This window comes from Cariama cristata, unplaced genomic scaffold, assembly GCF_000690535.1.
Source record: "Cariama cristata isolate BGI_N322 unplaced genomic scaffold, ASM69053v1 scaffold28631, whole genome shotgun sequence".
NCBI classification, from domain to species: domain Eukaryota; kingdom Metazoa; phylum Chordata; class Aves; order Cariamiformes; family Cariamidae; genus Cariama; species Cariama cristata.
Genome location: NW_009599149.1, coordinates 1 through 18,213, shown reverse-complemented (window position 1 = coordinate 18,213; position 18,213 = coordinate 1). Strand labels below are relative to the sequence as shown.

At 36.0% G+C, this 18,213-nt stretch overlaps 1 protein-coding gene across 3 annotated transcripts in view; it reads left to right on the top strand.

The window, feature by feature from the left end:
- KLHL5 (kelch-like family member 5) overlaps positions 1–16,920 on the top strand; it is a 42,634-nt gene extending 25,714 nt beyond the window's left edge. For all 3 annotated transcript variants that reach the window (XM_009709594.1, XM_009709593.1, XM_009709592.1), the window contains 7 exons: positions 1,707–1,919; positions 5,914–6,100; positions 6,982–7,206; positions 7,500–7,662; positions 11,744–11,956; positions 14,203–14,374; positions 16,514–16,920. In XM_009709594.1, the coding sequence (XP_009707896.1) occupies positions 1,707–1,919; positions 5,914–6,100; positions 6,982–7,206; positions 7,500–7,662; positions 11,744–11,956; positions 14,203–14,374; positions 16,514–16,570 (1,230 nt within the window). In that variant the 3' untranslated portion in view covers positions 16,571–16,920. The remainder of the gene's footprint in view (positions 1–1,706; positions 1,920–5,913; positions 6,101–6,981; positions 7,207–7,499; positions 7,663–11,743; positions 11,957–14,202; positions 14,375–16,513) is intronic.
- Positions 16,921–18,213: the final 1,293 nt, after the last annotated feature.

Here is an 18,213-nt window from a genome sequence, read left to right as displayed (position 1 = left end):
TTTTCCTTATTTCAACTCAAGAGTTACCTGTGGAGTGCAGTCACTTTGATCTTTCCCCTCAGATATCTTGTAGCCATCTTATGTATGTGTGGCTTTCATGTAAGGTGGACTTGGTTTACTCCTTATCAGTTTTTTCCTCTTTGCTCAGCATTCTTTAATTAGTTTATATTTTTGAAGTACTGAGGTACAGCTTTGAAATGATTAGACTAATCAATAAAAAGGAAGAACTGTTAAACTTTTTTGCTTTGTTGTCACAGTGTCTTTTGCATATGCAATGCCAAACTGTACCGTATGTTTTTGTTGCCATTTTATACGCTAAATTTATACCTGTTTTGCAGTGCAGCACCTGCTTCTGCTCCCAAGTTCCTCCCTGTCTTTTTGACCTAAAAATCCTATTTTTTTCCCAATGTGTATGTGTTTCTAATCCAGAGGTTTTTTATTAGTGTGCGATTCTTTCTCTTTAAATCATTAAACAAGATACTAAGTGAGGACAATTTTGATATTAGGCCCAGTTAGAATTCCCTGTCTGTGGATCTAATGCACTTTATTCTCCAGGTGTTTTGGAGGTACATGTGATGGCAGAACAAAATCAGCATCCTGTTGGCTAACTATCTAGCAATCAACAGTGCGTTTACTAAATTGATTGTAATGTATTTTATTGTCATGAAGTTACTCTCAGTTTGGAGTACGAGGTTAACTGGGTTTTGAGCTGCCAAAATACAAGAACATGTTGTGAATCGTAGACTACTTTAACTTTTTTTCCTTTTCTGCCTTGTAAAGGTGTATGGGGAAAGAGGATAGACATAACCTCACACTTTTCTGTTACATTCAGGTTTCTCACTGGAAATTCATAGTGCTGATTATGTTTCTACATACTTTTCAGCTGTTTCTGCCTAAATTGATGAGAATCCTAACAGAATATTCTGCGAGTCCTAGTATTACGAAGTAATAGGATATCAGTGTGGGAACTGTTACGTATTGTGACTTTGCTATTTTGAAGTAAGGATTTGTTGCTGGAAATGACAGGATGAAAGTTAGAAAACTGAATCCTATCAAAGTAAATATTGTTAATAAAGCAAGGCATGTACAATATTTTGGATTCTTTGTATGTTTTGCTCCGTAGTCAATCAGTTCAGCTGTATAAAACCTACAAAATAGTAAAATAAACTTAAAATCATCCATTTAGAATCAACAATAAAATTGTTAGTGTTTATTTCCCCTCAAAACTTCAGGCCATAGTTCAGTCTGGCAGTAATGAAAACACTTAGAGGTGCCCAGTAGTTGTAGCATGTTGTGCTCTTTGCTTGACAAAGCATCTTGCATTGTATTCTACATTGTCAATAGGAACAATCTGCCGCTTTTTTTTTAAACTATACTTCAGAAAGTATTTCTTCAATTTGCAATGCCAAGATAGTAACCCCCACAACTCATTGCTTGTTTCTGTCCATACACTTGCCCCGCAGTTGTGTCAGCATATCTGTCTGCAGAACTGAATGAGAGAGTTGGGGAAATGATCGGGGTCAAAATAACTCGATACATTTTTATTTTACTTTTTTTTTTTTCTGCCAGGTCAGTTCTCCACTGCTATTTACTGACAACTGAGAGATGGTGTGAAGGGAGGGAAAAGAGGGGAAGATATATAAGGCATTCCATAAAATGTCTTCAAAGTATGTCGTCACCTGTATTAAAGTACTTTTCTTTTTCAGGAAAACTTCATGGAAGTAATTAGAAACCAGGAATTTCTATTATTGCCCGCCACTGAAATTGCAAAGCTTTTAGCAAGTGATGACATGAATATTCCTAATGAAGAAACTATACTGAATGCACTACTTACGTGGGTTCGACATGATTTGGAACAGAGAAGGAAAGATCTCAGTAAACTCCTGGCTTACATTAGACTGCCTCTGCTTGCTCCCCAAGTAAATTGTTCAGTTCCTCTCTAGTTTATACCATGGTTACAGTGGGCATAATGTCTACAGCATCGATATATTGATAGTGATAAATCATAAAAGCTTTGGGATTTTTAGTGATTTGGATTCTTAGAGCTGCATATAAGGACTTAGCATGTTGTATAGGCATGATGGTTTGTGTCTGTTTGTGAACTGCAGCATATTCTGATCCCAACCTGAGATCAGTCAGGACACAAGAAGGGCTGGAGTTGCTAGGAAAAAATCGCTTCTGTTGCCTAGAAAAATGCTTATCAAGGATATGTTTGTCACTAGAAGGTGTGTCCTTTTAAAATTTCTTCTTTATGGAACTTGCACAGTTTATTTGGATCATTACATTTCCTTCATGTAATTATAGCTGTCCTTGAGATTTATTCAAATTTTATTTCCTAAATTATTTGGAGTGATTTTTCTTCTATTAACTCTAAGCCATCTTTGGGAACCTTTTGTTCTTCCTAATCAATACTTTTTCTGCTTCTTGGGCATTTATACACAATGTTGAGGAAGACTTGAGCTCAGTTTGTTTAAATAGTTGTGAATTACAGTTTTCCTAGTCCTGTAGGAATGACTACTTTTGTTAGCGTCATGTATAGCATTGTATTTGTTATCTGATAGCATGCATGTAAACTAGGTTAGATTCCTCGCCCCCTGCTTTCTTCTCTTGTGCCAGCCTTCCTTGCTGGACCTTCATTAGTAATACTGAACACTTATTATACAGTCAAATGATTTTGCTTTACAGTTTTCAGTTTGTTTAGTGAGAATTATCTCTATTAAATGAAGAAAATAGGATTTTTATGGAATGTGAATATTATTAGAATTCATTCACAGCAAAAACTTGAGTTCAGTTGATTCGTAGTGATAAATAACATATACACCATTCTGTGTATTACCCTTAGTCTAGTATCAATATTTCCATACTGATTATTATATATGCAATGGCAGGATTTTCTCAGATGTGGCTTTGACTTTGTAATTCACTTTTTGTAGAAACATGATACAGTGTAAGCCAGTTGACCTAAAGGAAATCATTCTTTTGTTGAGCATTTAATTAATTGATAACTAAGTAACCACCGCTATATTCCTTTTACTTAATTAACTGTAATTGAAACATCTTTAGAAACTGAAAGTATAGAATATATCCCAGAAATATGTAGTGAAATCAAATTATATCCACTCAGTAACTGCTTAGGAAAATAGAATGAAACAGAAAAGCAGTATCATATTTCACTTATTTTATCTTTAATTTTTCATGTCTTCTCAAAATACATACTTATTTCTAATACAATATTTTTCTGTTGCGTTTTTATTTATTACTTTCTTTAACAAATTAAAGTGTTAAAGCTGTGACTTTAATATGGCAACAATTAATGCATTGAATAAATTGGTTTGGAGTGCTCAAAACAGTCTTTAACATTTTCAGAATCATGTTTTGCTTCATGATCACATGACATTAGGCAGTCTGACAGCAAACATAACATAATGAAAAGGTTTCCAATTTTACGGTTGAAGAGTTAAAGCTATTTGAAAGAAATGAAATTAGAAAATTGAACAACTCACTGAAATCAATAACGTTGCAAGCAGAGATGCAAAGAGTACATACACTTTAAAGGAAAAAAAAACCTTTGAGAAATACTGTGAAACTGTAGCACTGGAAGCAAAAAATCTTAATGAATTGTCAGTTTTATTGACTGTGTTTTTATGCATTTCTTTGTATATAGCATTCTGTCATCTCTTTGGTTAATGCAAGCCTGCTCCTAAATATTTGTAAGTCTCTTTGTCTCTTTTTGCTCTTACAAAGGCTAAAGATGAATATTTGTCAGCTTCTTAAGCTGCAAGGTGGCAAGTATTCCATCTATTATAAATTAATGAAAAAGATGATAAAGCAGTTTCTGAGTTATAAGATGGTTCAGCTTCCTTTTAGACAGAATTTCTTAATACTTAAGTATCTGCGCTACCTTTCTCTTCATCAGGTTTCCAATGACTATAATTTCGTGCTAACACGTCATTTGTAACTGCTCAGTTATAAATGCTTTTAGTACAAAGAACTATGTAAATAATAAAACTTGGAAAAAAATGGTTTTCATTTAAGCCCATTCCAAATTCTTTGAGTGAAGAATATTTACAGAAAATTGTAATACAGTAGGTTTAGCTTCAAGAGCCTACAGGTTTTTTGGGTACCAAAACAATCTTAGATTGTATTTCTTTTTAACTGAGATGAAGTTGCTTTCAGAGGTTGAGACTGTGTGCTATGAGAAAACTTCTTTATAGGTTGGGGGAGTTAGAAACTGGAGAAAAGGTAGGTTGCATCTTGTTGTTGCAAAACTCATATACACACATGGCTTTAAATATTAAATGCTGCTTGTCTATCAGAAAAATATGTTGGAGGTCTGAATCGGTCATGTTATGTACAAGCCTTAATCTTCCTGCATGTCCAATTTAGGACAGTATTAATTCATTGATTTTTTTTTTTTTAAACTATATGCAATTTTATAGCATTGCATGCTGGCAGTTAAAAGACAGCTTTTAGTTTACTATTTTATAATCACAAAGTGTCCCTGCAAAGTGATACAAGTGGTAAGTAGTGCTTTGGGTCAAGAGAAGAAACAATGTGAAGTACTGAAAATAAAGAATGAAAATTAAGTTCCCTCTGCTAATTTTCATGAGAACATTTTAATTTGCTATTTAAATAGAATCAGAACATTAGCTAATTAGAGAAATAACTGCAAAAGTCAGGCTTAGTTTTCTGAAAAGTTACTGGTGAGGGGTTTTGAAAGTGTTGATCTTTTTTTTTTTTTTTTTTTTTCCCCCCTCCTCTCTGTCTGTGTTAATTATGTTTTCTGTCACAGTTTCTGATACAGAGATGTTCAGGCTTAACAGTCTGTATATATCTGTATCTCTTCTGGAACCATGGATGTTATATTTGCCACTTTGCAATCCTAAGGCAGCTTTAAGCCGTGGATATATATGCCCACCATATTATGCACAAGTATTTCATAATGAATCCCTTTAGTATTTATTCCTGATTACTAATTTCACAGCAATTTTGTACCTGTTATTGGTTGGCTGTCAACAGCTCAACAATGACATCTCATTCTGGTTTGTGGACTTACATTTCTAATATTCACAAAGTGTTTGGATTTTCTGATGGCAGTTCAGAGGCATTTGCCTTTTTCTCATTGTTCTGACAACTGTCCAAGTCCCAGTGGGGCATTCCACTTGCTTTTTTTTCCTCTGTTACTCTGCCATGTCTTGCAGCTCAGAAAAATGCCAGTTGTCTAGACTTCTAATAATTACAGTTGGGACACTCAGCCTACTAATGTATTTTTCCTGCAGTCTGACAAACATGGAGTACAAAAGACTCCAGAATCTTTAAACTTAATAACTTTTATTAGTAGTCTTTATTTAATTGAATTTTATTTGTCAGATATAAAATTTAACACTTGTCAAATTTGCTTGCATCTTTGATGTTAAAATTTTTAACAAAGGCTTGGATTAATTGATATACTGTGATCTGGGTCACTGTCAGAGTGAGGAACAGAATATATATTAAAATATTCAGCCTGTACCTGAAGCAGCTTTTACAGACCTCTGGATTAGGTGGATTCAGGAGGAGCATGAGGTTAAACTGACTTACATACCCGGAGCCTGATTCTTGAACATAGCTGTAGTGGCACTGGAACATGAGGAGATTTTGTTCTCTTCCTTTGGACCATTAAACTTAAATAATCCATTAAGATCACATGACCTTCCTTTTTCTGTACTTAAGGGCTTAGCTTAAAATGTGAATGTTTTGTTTATTACAAGTTAATCTTTACCTTAGTCTTTTTTATACGACCATTTTGAAAATACATAGATTTTCCATCAGGTAGTGGAAGGCTTTGGATAAAATGTTTTCCTGTTATCTTGTTTTTATTCTTCATGTGGTTTATAGCAATACAGCTTGTTTAATTTTCTTTCTTTTTCACAGTTTCTGGCAGATATGGAAAATAATGCACTCTTCAGGGATGACATTGAATGTCAAAAACTCATTATGGAAGCAATGAAGTACCATCTGTTGCCAGAGAGACGACCTATGTTGCAAAGTCCTCGCACCAAACCTAGAAAATCTACAGTGGGTGTGTTGTTTGCAGTTGGAGGAATGGATGCAACAAAAGGTATTGGCTTATATAATGATTAATTGATGAGCTGTTTTGTTTTTTTTAAATGTTTGATAGATATTTTAGGATTAACATGTAAAAATTCAGAGATTCTGCAGCGTAGAACATGAAATGTCTTAAATGTACACTGTTTATTAGGTTAAAAAAAACCTATGTAGCTTTGATAATACTGTAAACATTCTGGAAGCTAGAGTTACAATTGATTTGAAATTATCGAGGGAATATCTGATTTCTAAGTAGTGAAATTTTGAGTGAAAACTAATTTTTATTTACTTGAGTGGAAAGTAATTTGGAAAAGGAATAAAATGACAGAAAGGGCAGAAGGTGACCTGCACATGCAGTTAAAAAAAAAAAGCTTTTTTACTAATTGTTAAATGGTTCTGTCAGAGCTACTTAGATTTTCTTTTTTCTAGACACTTCCATACTGTTTAATGGTAGTTAGAAGGAATCTGGCAAGTTAGAAAAGTTACAGCAGAGAAAGTGTTTTCTTTCACTTGCTGTTTTAAAGTTAGCACATTTAGTACTTCATGTCACATAGCTTCAGATTTTTTTTTCTATCATTACAAAACAGTTGATTTCAATATATAACTGCATTTCACAAGGGTTGTTTTATATTCCTAACATTTCTATTTCTAAAGGCTTGATTCTGCAAAGCAGTTAGAAATCCTTTTTTTTGTCTTGAAAAGCACTGAGAAAGTCCTCCTTTATAATGGTGCAGTGAATTCCTGAGGAAGTCAAAAAAGACTATTTGTGTACATAGAATTAAGAACATGCTGCAGGATGTCATGCTGTCTTGTAGGATCACCATATTGCTGAAATAAAAACTATCCTCAAAATTCTGACTTTTTTTTTAATAACTTGCATATGTTGTCATTCAGGAGCTACAAGCATTGAAAAGTATGAACTTCGTACCAACATGTGGACTCCTGTTGCAAACATGAATGGACGAAGATTACAGTTTGGAGTTGCAGTCTTAGATGACAAACTGTATGTTGTTGGTGGCAGAGATGGACTGAAAACATTGAATACTGTGGAGTGCTACAATCCTAGAACAAAAACTTGGAGTGTAATGCCACCTATGTCCACACATCGTCATGGTCTTGGTATGTAGAGTTCTGTAAAGGCTGAATGCATGTTTTTAAAAGGTTATCTGTTTTAGGATTGGTCAAAAAAACATTCAGAAATGAAGTTTAGGAGGGTGGAAAATTTGTTTTAATGCCAACTGGTTGTTGAACGTCTTTTCTCCTTCAGATTATATCCAGCACTGGCTACCAAAAGGAAGTATCTTTTTATTTGTTTTAAAATATTTTGTGGTGCACACTGGACCGTCACTAGGAAAATGCGATCTTTTTTTGCCTTATCCAGAAGCAATTGTTTTTCGTATCTGTTTTTTTAGGAGTAGCTGTACTGGAAGGTCCCATGTATGCTGTAGGAGGACATGATGGCTGGAGTTACCTGAATACAGTAGAAAGATGGGATCCACAGGCTCGTCAGTGGAACTTTGTAGCTAGTATGTCAACTCCAAGGAGCACCGTTGGTGTAGCAATACTAAATGGAAAGTATGTGAAGGCAACTTCTGTTTTCTATCTCATTATTTTAATGTAATTACAGGACAATCCTAAATGACTATTAATAATTTCTCTTGATAGATACCTGTTCACAGCATTAAGAATCAAGTTTCTTCATTCACTGAAAAGATACTGTATTGGGTCAAGCAAGCTTCCCCACAGCATCACAGTGCCCCTCAGTATCGCTTATGAGACACCATCTCTATGGGCTAATAAGTAGTTACCATCTCCTTAATACAGAAAGGAGTAAATGGTCGTTCTCTTTCACTGAGACTCCAGTGATTTCTTTACTGTGATAGTTTGAACAGTCAGCTTCCAAAATTCCTGTAAAGTCATGGAGGAGTACTACTGTTATACTGCATTAACTCAGAACAGTAAGCTCTGGCAGAATTAATCAAATCTGGAGTGGTATCTGAAATTTCTACAGCTGTTTTTCAGTGAAAATATGCCTAATTGCTAATACAAAGCATATTCAGACAACTAGGTCATTTTATGTTGCAGTCACAGGAAATGGCTGGAAGTGACCTCAAGGGTTTCCTAATCCATTCTGTTACTGCAAAGCTGAATCAATTATATCTAAAACTCCGATAGCCAGAGTGATCTTGTTCTTAACCTCCAGTGGTAAAGTTTCCATGACTTCCCTAAGCAATCTGCTTAACTATTAACGCATCTGTGAAGTTCTCTTCATGTCAAGTCTTATATACCTTTTGCTGATTTATATTATTATTGTTTGTACTATCCAAAGTGAAGGTGGAAAATGCATCTTTTCTTTCCTATTTGCAACAGCCCTTTGTCTTTAAATACATGTGTTGCCTCAGTATTCTGTCATCAGGACCGAATAACTCCAGCTCCTTCAGTCATTATTTGTAGGCCATGATTGCTAGACTTTGAGTGATTTCCCGCCCCCCCCCCGCCCCGGTTTCCTTTGGACTAAGTCTAATTGTTCTACAGCATCCCAAAATACAAGTGGTACTTGAATCAAGCTATTACAAAAATAAAGATCAGTTGGAATCACAGAATCGTAGAATAATTTGGATTGGAAGGGACTTCTGGAGTCATCTGATCCAATAACAACTCAAAGCACGGCCAACCTTAAAGTTGGATCTAGTTTCAAAGTTAACTGAGGTGGCTCAGGTCATATCTGAGTTTTGAGTATCTCCAAGGACAGAGATTTAACAGCCTCTCTGGACAACCTGTTCTGATGTTTGACCACCGTTGTACTGAACATTTTTATTCTACTATCCAATTGAAATTTCCCATGTTTGAACTTGTCTCTTGTTCTTCCTCCTTTCACTGCATACGTCTGAGAATGATTTGTCTTCTACATAACCTCGCATTAGGTGGTTGAAAACAGCAGTAAGATGCCTCCTTAGCTGTCTCACTGCACAAAGGCAGCTGTCTCAGCCTCTCCTCATATGTCATGTGTTCTAGCTCCGTCATCATGTTAGTGACCATCAGCTGGACTTGAACCAGTATGGCAAGATCTGTCTTGTACTGAGAGCCCAAAGCTGGACACAGTATCCAGAAGCAGTCATATATGTACTAAATAAAGAGGATCAGCTGTCATTACTTCAAGGGCATACTGCTGACTCGTCTGCCAGGACTTCCAAGTTATTTTTGCTAAACTGCCTACTGTCCTGACAGCTCCCAGCCTGTACTATTGGATGGGAACATGCCATCCCAGGTACAGGACTTTGCATTTGCCTTTGCTGAACTTCATGAGACTATAGCCAGCCCATTTTTCCAGCCTGTCTAGGTCTCTCTGACTAGTAACCAAGCCTTCCAGCGTATCAGCAACTCCCCTTAATTTGATTTTTATCAGTAAATTTGCTAAGGCTGACTTCTGTTACATCTTTCAGATAATTAATTAAGACATTAAGCAGTATCAGCCACAGTATCAGCCTGGGAGGAACACCACTAGTAACCAGCTGCCAGCTGGACTTCATACTGCTGATCACAGCCTTTTGAGCCCAGTAGTCCTTGCAGTTTTCCACCAGCCTTGTAGTGGGCTTATCCAAACCATATTTTGCCAAGGTGGCTATAGGAATACCATAGTAGGGAAATGTAACCTGATTTGCTGAGTGGTATTGTGATTGTGGCAGAATATTTACTCTTTTGACCACAAATTCTCACTTCCTGCTTATGTACTAGCTGACGCATTTTCCTTGACCTGTTTGAATATCATAAGGCAGCAAAAAGCTTTTCACACTTTTTTTTTTTGAAGGCTAGTATCCTGCTAAATTATTATAGCTGAAATGCACCTACAAAGGGTCCTGTGAGATCTGGAACAAGTCCAGGAATGAGTCCCAATGCTCACTGGGTGCAGGAAGAAGGGAAGAACTTGAACAACCAGCAAGCAGAGTACCTTGGGCTGCCTCAGAACTGCAGTCTCAGATGCCTAAGTTAGGTCTGAAGCTTCCTATATATTCAGTAGAGGGTCCCAGGCGTGGTGAAAAGCACCACAATTAGCCTCACATTTCTCTTTTATTACAGAACATTCTCTAGACTCTTCATGTAGGCAGCAACACTAGATGCCTATAGCTAAAAAGCTTAAAAGTACATGCAGCATTTCAGCTGAGGGAGCAGTAACTTCTGCACTTCCTGCTAATATTTATCTGTAACTTGATATATTTCAGATGATTTTCTTAAAACCTTCATATACAAGAATTATTATATCCTTCTCTATGTCCAAAATGTGAAATCACTGCATAAGCGATCAAAACTCTGTCATGTTTTGGGGGAAGGCAAGGTGGGGGGCTTCATTTAAATGCTGTATTGCATAAAGGATTGATTTTTAATCATGAACTTTTTGGAACTGCAACAGGATTTTTCAATATCCTTCAGTACATTCCTTACCTTAAACAAGTTGTGTTATTAAATGTGGGAACTTCCATGGAAATGTATTTTTTAAAAGGGTATTAAAATTATTACTGAGAGCCACTAGGTCAACCATATTTACAAGATGTTTGTATTTCAGTTTGTTGGTCAGTGTATTTAAAAAACCAAACGGTGTTTCCCAAACTGAGGACATCTTCAATACTGCTTCATAGTAACTGCTGTAAATTGTTCACACTATCATCATATACAGTATCTAATGTTTATTTGATTATTTAACCATACTATAATGTGCCTTAAGCTATGAAAGGATTTCATTAATGATATTTCAAGTGGTCTCTCAAACTGGACTTTACTTGTGTTGCTTTGTTTTCAGAATAGCTTCCAAGTTCCTGTCTTTCCAAGTAATAGTGTTGGGCATTTCTGCTCATAAAGTCTATGCATAAACTCTTTATCAAGTTTATTTGATTAGTTTTAAAGATTCATCAGTGATGGAGTGCTGCTAAAACCAATCATTTCCTTCTAGACTTTCCAAAAAGCTGAAATCCTTTGTTAATACCAAATGCTAGAAACCTTTTTGTTAGAACTGAGCAAACTAGGCCACCTAGTGGGTGCGAGGGACTTAACGTAGCGCTGTCAGTCATGAACGAAAGCCCAGGTCCAGGAAAATACTTGAATGCCTAGGACGAGGCAGGGCAGAGTTGTTGCATGCATAGATCCACGACTGAATTTGTCCCTCAGACCCTGCTAGAAGTGGGCCTTTGTCTGTCAAGTCACATCGGTAATTTTGAAAATCTTAACAGAAATGCTGTCTTAGAGATATCAATTTTCTGTAAGTTATTGTTACTGTGCATCGATAATGACAGTAGGAAAAGATTGGAGCAAAATCTTACCGGAGTGTTTGCAACAGAACATTCTATTGAAACTTGAAATTCTCCTTCTAAACTTCCTTTTTAACAAACTTGAAAAGTCCTTCATACATCGCTGGAAACTTTGTCTTGTTCGGACAATATTTATTTACTGTTTTGGTGTGTGTTTGTTTATGACAGTAGGAAAAGATTGGAGCAAAATCTTACCGGAGTGTTTGCAACAGAACATTCTATTGAAACTGGAAATTCTCCGTCTAAACTTCCATTTTAACAAACTTGAAAACTCCTTCATACATCGCTGGAAACTTTGTTCAGACAATATTTATTTACTGTTTTGGTGTTTGTTTGTTTGTTTTTTTACTTTGTAGGCTTTATGCAGTTGGTGGTCGAGATGGAAGTTCTTGTCTTAAGTCAGTAGAATGTTTTGATCCTCATACAAACAAATGGACCCTCTGTGCTCAGATGTCAAAAAGAAGAGGTGGTGTAGGTGTAACCACCTGGAATGGGTTCTTGTATGCAATAGGTGGTCACGATGCCCCAGCATCAAACTTAACATCAAGGCTCTCTGACTGCGTAGAAAGGTAATATCCTGATGTAATTCTAATAGTGCTAGTCTATAGAGTGATTTATGGAAAGAGCTGTAAGTAGAAACCAAATAAAATAGCCGTGTTATTTTCACCATGAGCACATAATTCAAAATGTTACCAAGATAGATAAAACGAATTCTCCTTAATGCACTTCATCTAGAAATTTTTTTTTCCTAACAATCTCATTGAATGAATTATGATAGATTACTGAGAACAACTTGGAACTGAATGCTTTTAAAAATGGAGCAGAACTTCTTTCACATGAGAAGTCTGTATCAGTTCATATTATAACTTTTAAAGGAGTGAGCAGTCAGGGTTTCTGGATCCTTAAATATCCTATTCTTTCTTGTATCCCCTGATGACACTGGGGAAGTGGCATGTAATTCAGTCATTCTAAAGTTGGTAGGTCCTTACATGAAATTATTAATGAATGACTGTATTACAAATTGCAGAAGCATATGTGATCCATAAAATAATTAAAAATTACAGTAAATACTTCATAATGCACTGCATTAAATCTTCACTGGCATTTCAAGTATTTCTGAAATATGCTTTCATTCTCTTCCCCTCCACCAACTGTAAAACTTCTTTCCTATTATCTTCCAAGACTTAGTGACTGTTCATCACCCATCTTCTCCTTTTACTAAATTTCTTTATGATAGGAGATGTGATTCCCCCTCTACCCCCCCCCAAAAAAAAAAAAAGAAAAAAGAAAAAAGAACACAAAAAACCCCACAGAACAAAAAACCCCCCACAAAACAGACCTGTAGTTTTCAAACTTTCAGTGTCCTAATAGACCTCAAAATACATAGTGTGGCCCATACCACTTAACATATAGAAATTGCACTAAAAAGACCCCATAAAGGTTTGTAGATAGGAAGCTGCTTCTTAGCAAATATCAAATTTTTAGAGGAATACAGATAATTAGAAACCTAAGAGAAAGCAATAAGTCTCTGTATTTTCTGCATCAATATTCTCTGAAACAAAGTTACAGAACACATTACTTTAAGAAATGCCAATCATTTCATAATGTGTTTTGTCCTCACTCTTTAAGATGAAATTGAGGACCATCAAGTTCATCCCAATAGTTCCTTTAAAAAATTACCAGTTTCGTAAAACCACACTAAGCTGCTGAGTATTTGTTTACCACTGTATTTTGCAGTAAAAATTGCTTTTCCCAGATAAATACATTGGTTTATAAATTAATTATAAAATAACTTAAATTGAAAGGTAAATTCTATATATAGCTCACTAATCACCCTCTTTCACTACATTACACTCCTATTTGCAGCATGTGCTTCAGGCAGTATTTTCATGTTATGCTTGCATGCATTGCTGCAGTACCTTGACTGGAGAACTGCAGATAAAATTGTTAGAGCTTGTTATAGCTATGCTCTTCATGCAAACAAATTAAGACTAGTATCTTCCAAACTTGCTTTTAGCAAGTGTGACCTTAGGATGGTCTCTTAGCCAAATATTTTCTTTGTGTAGTTCTTTAGAGCTCTGGGATTACATCAGTTCTGCAGTGAGCATCTGTAATCTTAACATTGTCTCTTTCAGTCCAGTTAAAATATGTTCCTTGACTAAGTATAGCATGAACTGTCCTATGTAGTTCTCAGTTTGACTTGTAAAGAACGTTGATATTATTCTAGAATCACATTTAAAGTTTTTCATTAAACCATCTATCTTTTACTGTGCTGATGCTTCTGATGATAGGGAGCTATGGTTAAAGAAGTGCTGTAAATTGTCTTAAGGGTTTTGCATTTCCCCCAGAATTTTCTCAAACTGTTTTGTTTTTTAAATAGTAATCTTTCATGGCAAGTGACTCTCTTTAGTACCACACTCAACTTTAACAGCCTGTGTTTTGACATGTAGTAGTTACCACTTAGAGCAAGCACTTACTCTACTACAGTATAGCAGCAGAACTGTTGCTGGAGGGGTACATTTAGACATACAATAAGAAATATAGTAAAGGCAGCTGTATGTATATGTACTTATTACTATATGGAAAGCAACACAAAGTAGATATGTAGCTAGTACTGACTGTGTTACCAGATGACTAAAGAAACATTTTCAAAGAGAGTATTTGGGGAAAAAGCCTTTGAAATTAACACCCAAATATGTGCTGTCCTAATAATACCTGTTTTCTACTACCTTGAGAGCATCAATTCCAGTAAGGTTTATTTTTTTTCTATGGAATTTTGGCAACAGTTTAGAGCCTAACACACATTATCTTTCAGGTATGATCCAAAAACAGATATGTGGACTGCTGTGGCCTCTATGAGCATTAGCAGAGATGCAGTGGGAGTATGTCTTCTTGGTGACAAGTTGTATGCTGTTGGAGGATATGATGGTCAAACATACCTTAATACAGTGGAGTCTTATGATCCCCAGACAAATGAGTGGACACAGGTATAGTTTCTGATCAGACCATACACTACTATTTATCTTGTTATTTCAAGTGTGCCTCTTTTTACAAGGAAAATTCAAATACTCCTTCTCTAAGAAGCACTTTCTTACTAGTCTGTAGTAAGTCTCTCTCTTGTTTTCCTTTGTCTACCATCTTGAGATGACTTATCTTGAACAGACAGTTAATTTCTAGTAAACTGCCCTTCTTTCTTTGGCAAGAGTATAGCTATTTCCTTTGACAATTTCAATTACTGTTAATAAAATGTATTGACATGTTCCCCAAACTGTCATAAAGGATTCTGTTTACATGACTTCCTATTCTGAAGATAAATGGTAAATGTAGATTAGTTTTAGCTGTAATGTGTCTATCGGCACATTTATCCATTTCTTCAAGGTTTTGGTCATAAATAATCCTTTCCTGTGAATCCTTGTGAATGCTATGTACCATGCGTGCAACTTTCAGGAAGCCTTTTCCCATCTGTCTTTACCCAACTCAAAAAAAATAAAAATAAAAATCTTCAATTCATGATCAGAAACAATTAGTGTCAATTCAAAGCTTTGCTACTTTCACTTTTTTTTAAATAGCTCCAGGAATGTGCCTCTCTGTGGGACGCACGTTCATAATGATATCCTGGGCAGGCTGTCCTTTGGTATCTACTGCCATTTGAGATAAACCTAAAGCGTCTACATCCACAGAAGGATGGCAGATACAGCACAGAATCTATGGCAGACCAAGGCCCTTTCTGGAGACCAGTTGCAGGCCAGGATGAATGTCACCTAGAATAGTGCTAGACATCAGTATTTAAGCAGCTGAATATGCTCCTGAATATGCCATACCAGTAATAGTCCCAAATTGCTAATTCAAAAAGAGAACTGAAATGCTCTCTATCAAAATGCTCTCTATCAAAATCTTTTTAACACAAAAAACTGAGCTGTCCATTTCCCCCCACTTCATACTGCTGCAAGATCTTAAAACGTAAGTCATCTAGGAGGCTCATCAGAGCTTGAGGTCCTCAGTGGCAGTACTGGTAATGATAACCCATGGCATAACCCTTTTGTCCCACTAAAGAAAAAAAAAAAGTGTACCAGAGGAGAGAAACAGTGCTGCTCAGCGTTGCATGTAAATGAATCTCGTATGACGTCTATGTGGTGACCATCTGGATGTTTCTTTCTGTCCTTAGCCTTGACCCTCTATATCTCACTGAATCCCCTGATCCCAGTATCTAGGACAGTTTTGAACCCTTCCTAGAGGGATTTGGAAGTGTCTGTATACCTTCTTTCTCTCTTGTGTCAGCAGTCTGCCACCACTTCATCCACACACAACTCAAAAGAGGGTAGTGGAATTTTCTCAACTGAAGTTTGTCAGAGCCACAGACAGCTCAGGATAAGTCTGTTGTTCCTGGGGGAAAAAAAGAAATAGGGGAGTTGGCATAAACACCCTTTTTTGTCTTCGAGACAACCTCTGTAGTACTTGGTGTGCTATTCACACATACTGTAATACTGTGAAGTTTAAAAGGCGAAGCTAAGGTGAGTTAGAAACTACCTTCCTCAAAAATTTTCAAGTCCAACAGAATCTCAGAAGAAAAAGAGTCTTGCCAGAAGTAACTTCTGTTTACAAAAAAAATAATAGACTGGGAAATGATTCTGGTTTCAAGAATTCTTAAGAGGATTTTATCAAATCTCCAAGTAAAAAGCAGAGGTTGCCCCTGTCATGTTTGGCATTTTTTGTTTGAGAGAAAAATGCATCATTTTGCCAACCTTTACTCAGTTGTCAGACTGTGTAGCTCAGGTGCCCAGTTTGTACCATAACAAAGGATTCTTTTTCCTGCAATACCTACCAAGTAATTGAAATTATCAGTAAGAATTGTTTCATATTCTTGGGGTTTGCTGTTGCTTTCAAAGTGCTTCACTCTATCATATAAAATATCTTCACCTTTTCTGTGGGTTCTTATCCAAATTTTGGACCAATTTTCTATTTTTTTTTAAGTTACGTTAACAGAGCGTGGGTGATACTGTTACTTGGCTGCAGCTGTACAACTATTATTACAAGCATTAACTAAACATTGTCATTTTTAGGTGGGGAAAAAAAAAGCTGACTGCATTTATCTCATGGATTTTTTGTTTGTTTTTGTTTGCTTACAGGTTGCACCATTGTGCTTAGGAAGAGCTGGAGCATGTGTTGTGACTGTAAAACTGTAAATTATTTTCTCTATGAAGGTGACATTCTCTTCCATAGACTCAAGACAATTTCTTTTTGCCCCAAGCAAACTACCAGTGCACCAATAAATGCAAGGTGCAGGATATCTACCGCAGCAAAGTGTTTGGTTTCAAGCTAACACGTACATGTTGTTCTTAAGGACCAATATTAAGCACTTTTTTAAAAAATCATCTTTGTTACTCATGTTACAAGGATTCTATTTGTAAGAAAATCAGCTGCAACCAGCCAGTTGCCAGAAGAGGACTTCTGTTTAGGAAGTGCTAAGAAATGAGTGAACTCATTAGTGAACTCACTGTAATAATCAAACGTTACCAATCCAAGGCCTTGATCCTCCACACATGCGGAGGAATGATGCTATAAATGGATATACTTCCACTGATATCACTGAGTCTATCTCTGGGTGAAACAAGTTATAGGATTGGACCCCACATATTTAATTTACCTATAGCCAAACATGTTTATTATAGGCATCTGAGCTATTACAATGCAGGCTGACAAACCAATGCAAACCATTGTAAATGGCAGGTATAATGCCTGCCTTGGAAATGAAGTTGTGTGTTTGGTGAATCTTTTGCACTTTTATCATCATTCCTAGTTTAGCAAACCTTTTATTTAACCAAAGCCTTATTTTAAATATTGTCTTATTATGATAACAGAAGTCTGCTATTTAATAATTTCTGCTGAAGACAGATAATGTACTTTTTGGATTTTCAAAGTTTTTACATGAGATATGGAACATCATACCTTTTTCTGTACTTTGGTTCTTACATTTACTTAGCTATTTTTAAGGAAAACCCTGTAAGCATGAGTTATTGGAAAAATTCTAAAGTGTGATTAAAAGTGAATCAATTTAATATTTGCACTTTGGAATTTTTTAAGCATTCCATTACATCTAGACTAATTACATTTTTACATGAGGCTTTGCACTAATTTGAAAAGTATAATTTTATAAGATGAAATTAAGCAACTGTCTATCTTTCCAGTAAGGTTACTTGAAAATGTAAAAGGCCCAGTCCTGCAAGATGCTTAACTGCCACCATTTAAGCATGTTCAGCATCTTACAGGAGAGTTGCATGCCTTGCAGCATTTTATCAAATTAGTTACCTTATTTAACAAGTTACCTATTTTTTCCAGATACTTTATAATTTCCCTTTCTTGAGCCCTATGCTGTTACACAGAATTGCTTTTAATGGTCTGAATGTTCTCGGAAAGTCTTTTTGTATTTGCTTTTCTGTGCCTTGTTCCTTGTTTTCAAAACAGTAGGTAACGTGTGTGCTTGTAATGGAAAATGGGAAGATGCGAGCTCACTGAATGCTTTTCTGAAGTTTGAAGCGTCCAATACCCAAAGTCTTTGTACATTTGTAATTTTAAATGTTAACGCTCTCAATGAACTATTTATTGTTTTAAAAGAAATTACTAAGCAGTAAAACTTTGTGATGAAACCTGCACCGTTTGCAATTGAATACAGCTAAACTTAAATACAGTGGTGTTGGGCGAGTGCCTTTTCTCTACAGTCCCCACTTTGCGTCCCTTTATCTGCGACTCAACAGGCCTCGTTAAGAAACGTTATTTTTACTGCTCCTCTCGTTGGACTTCTGGTTTTAGAAAAAACTATCTTTTCCTG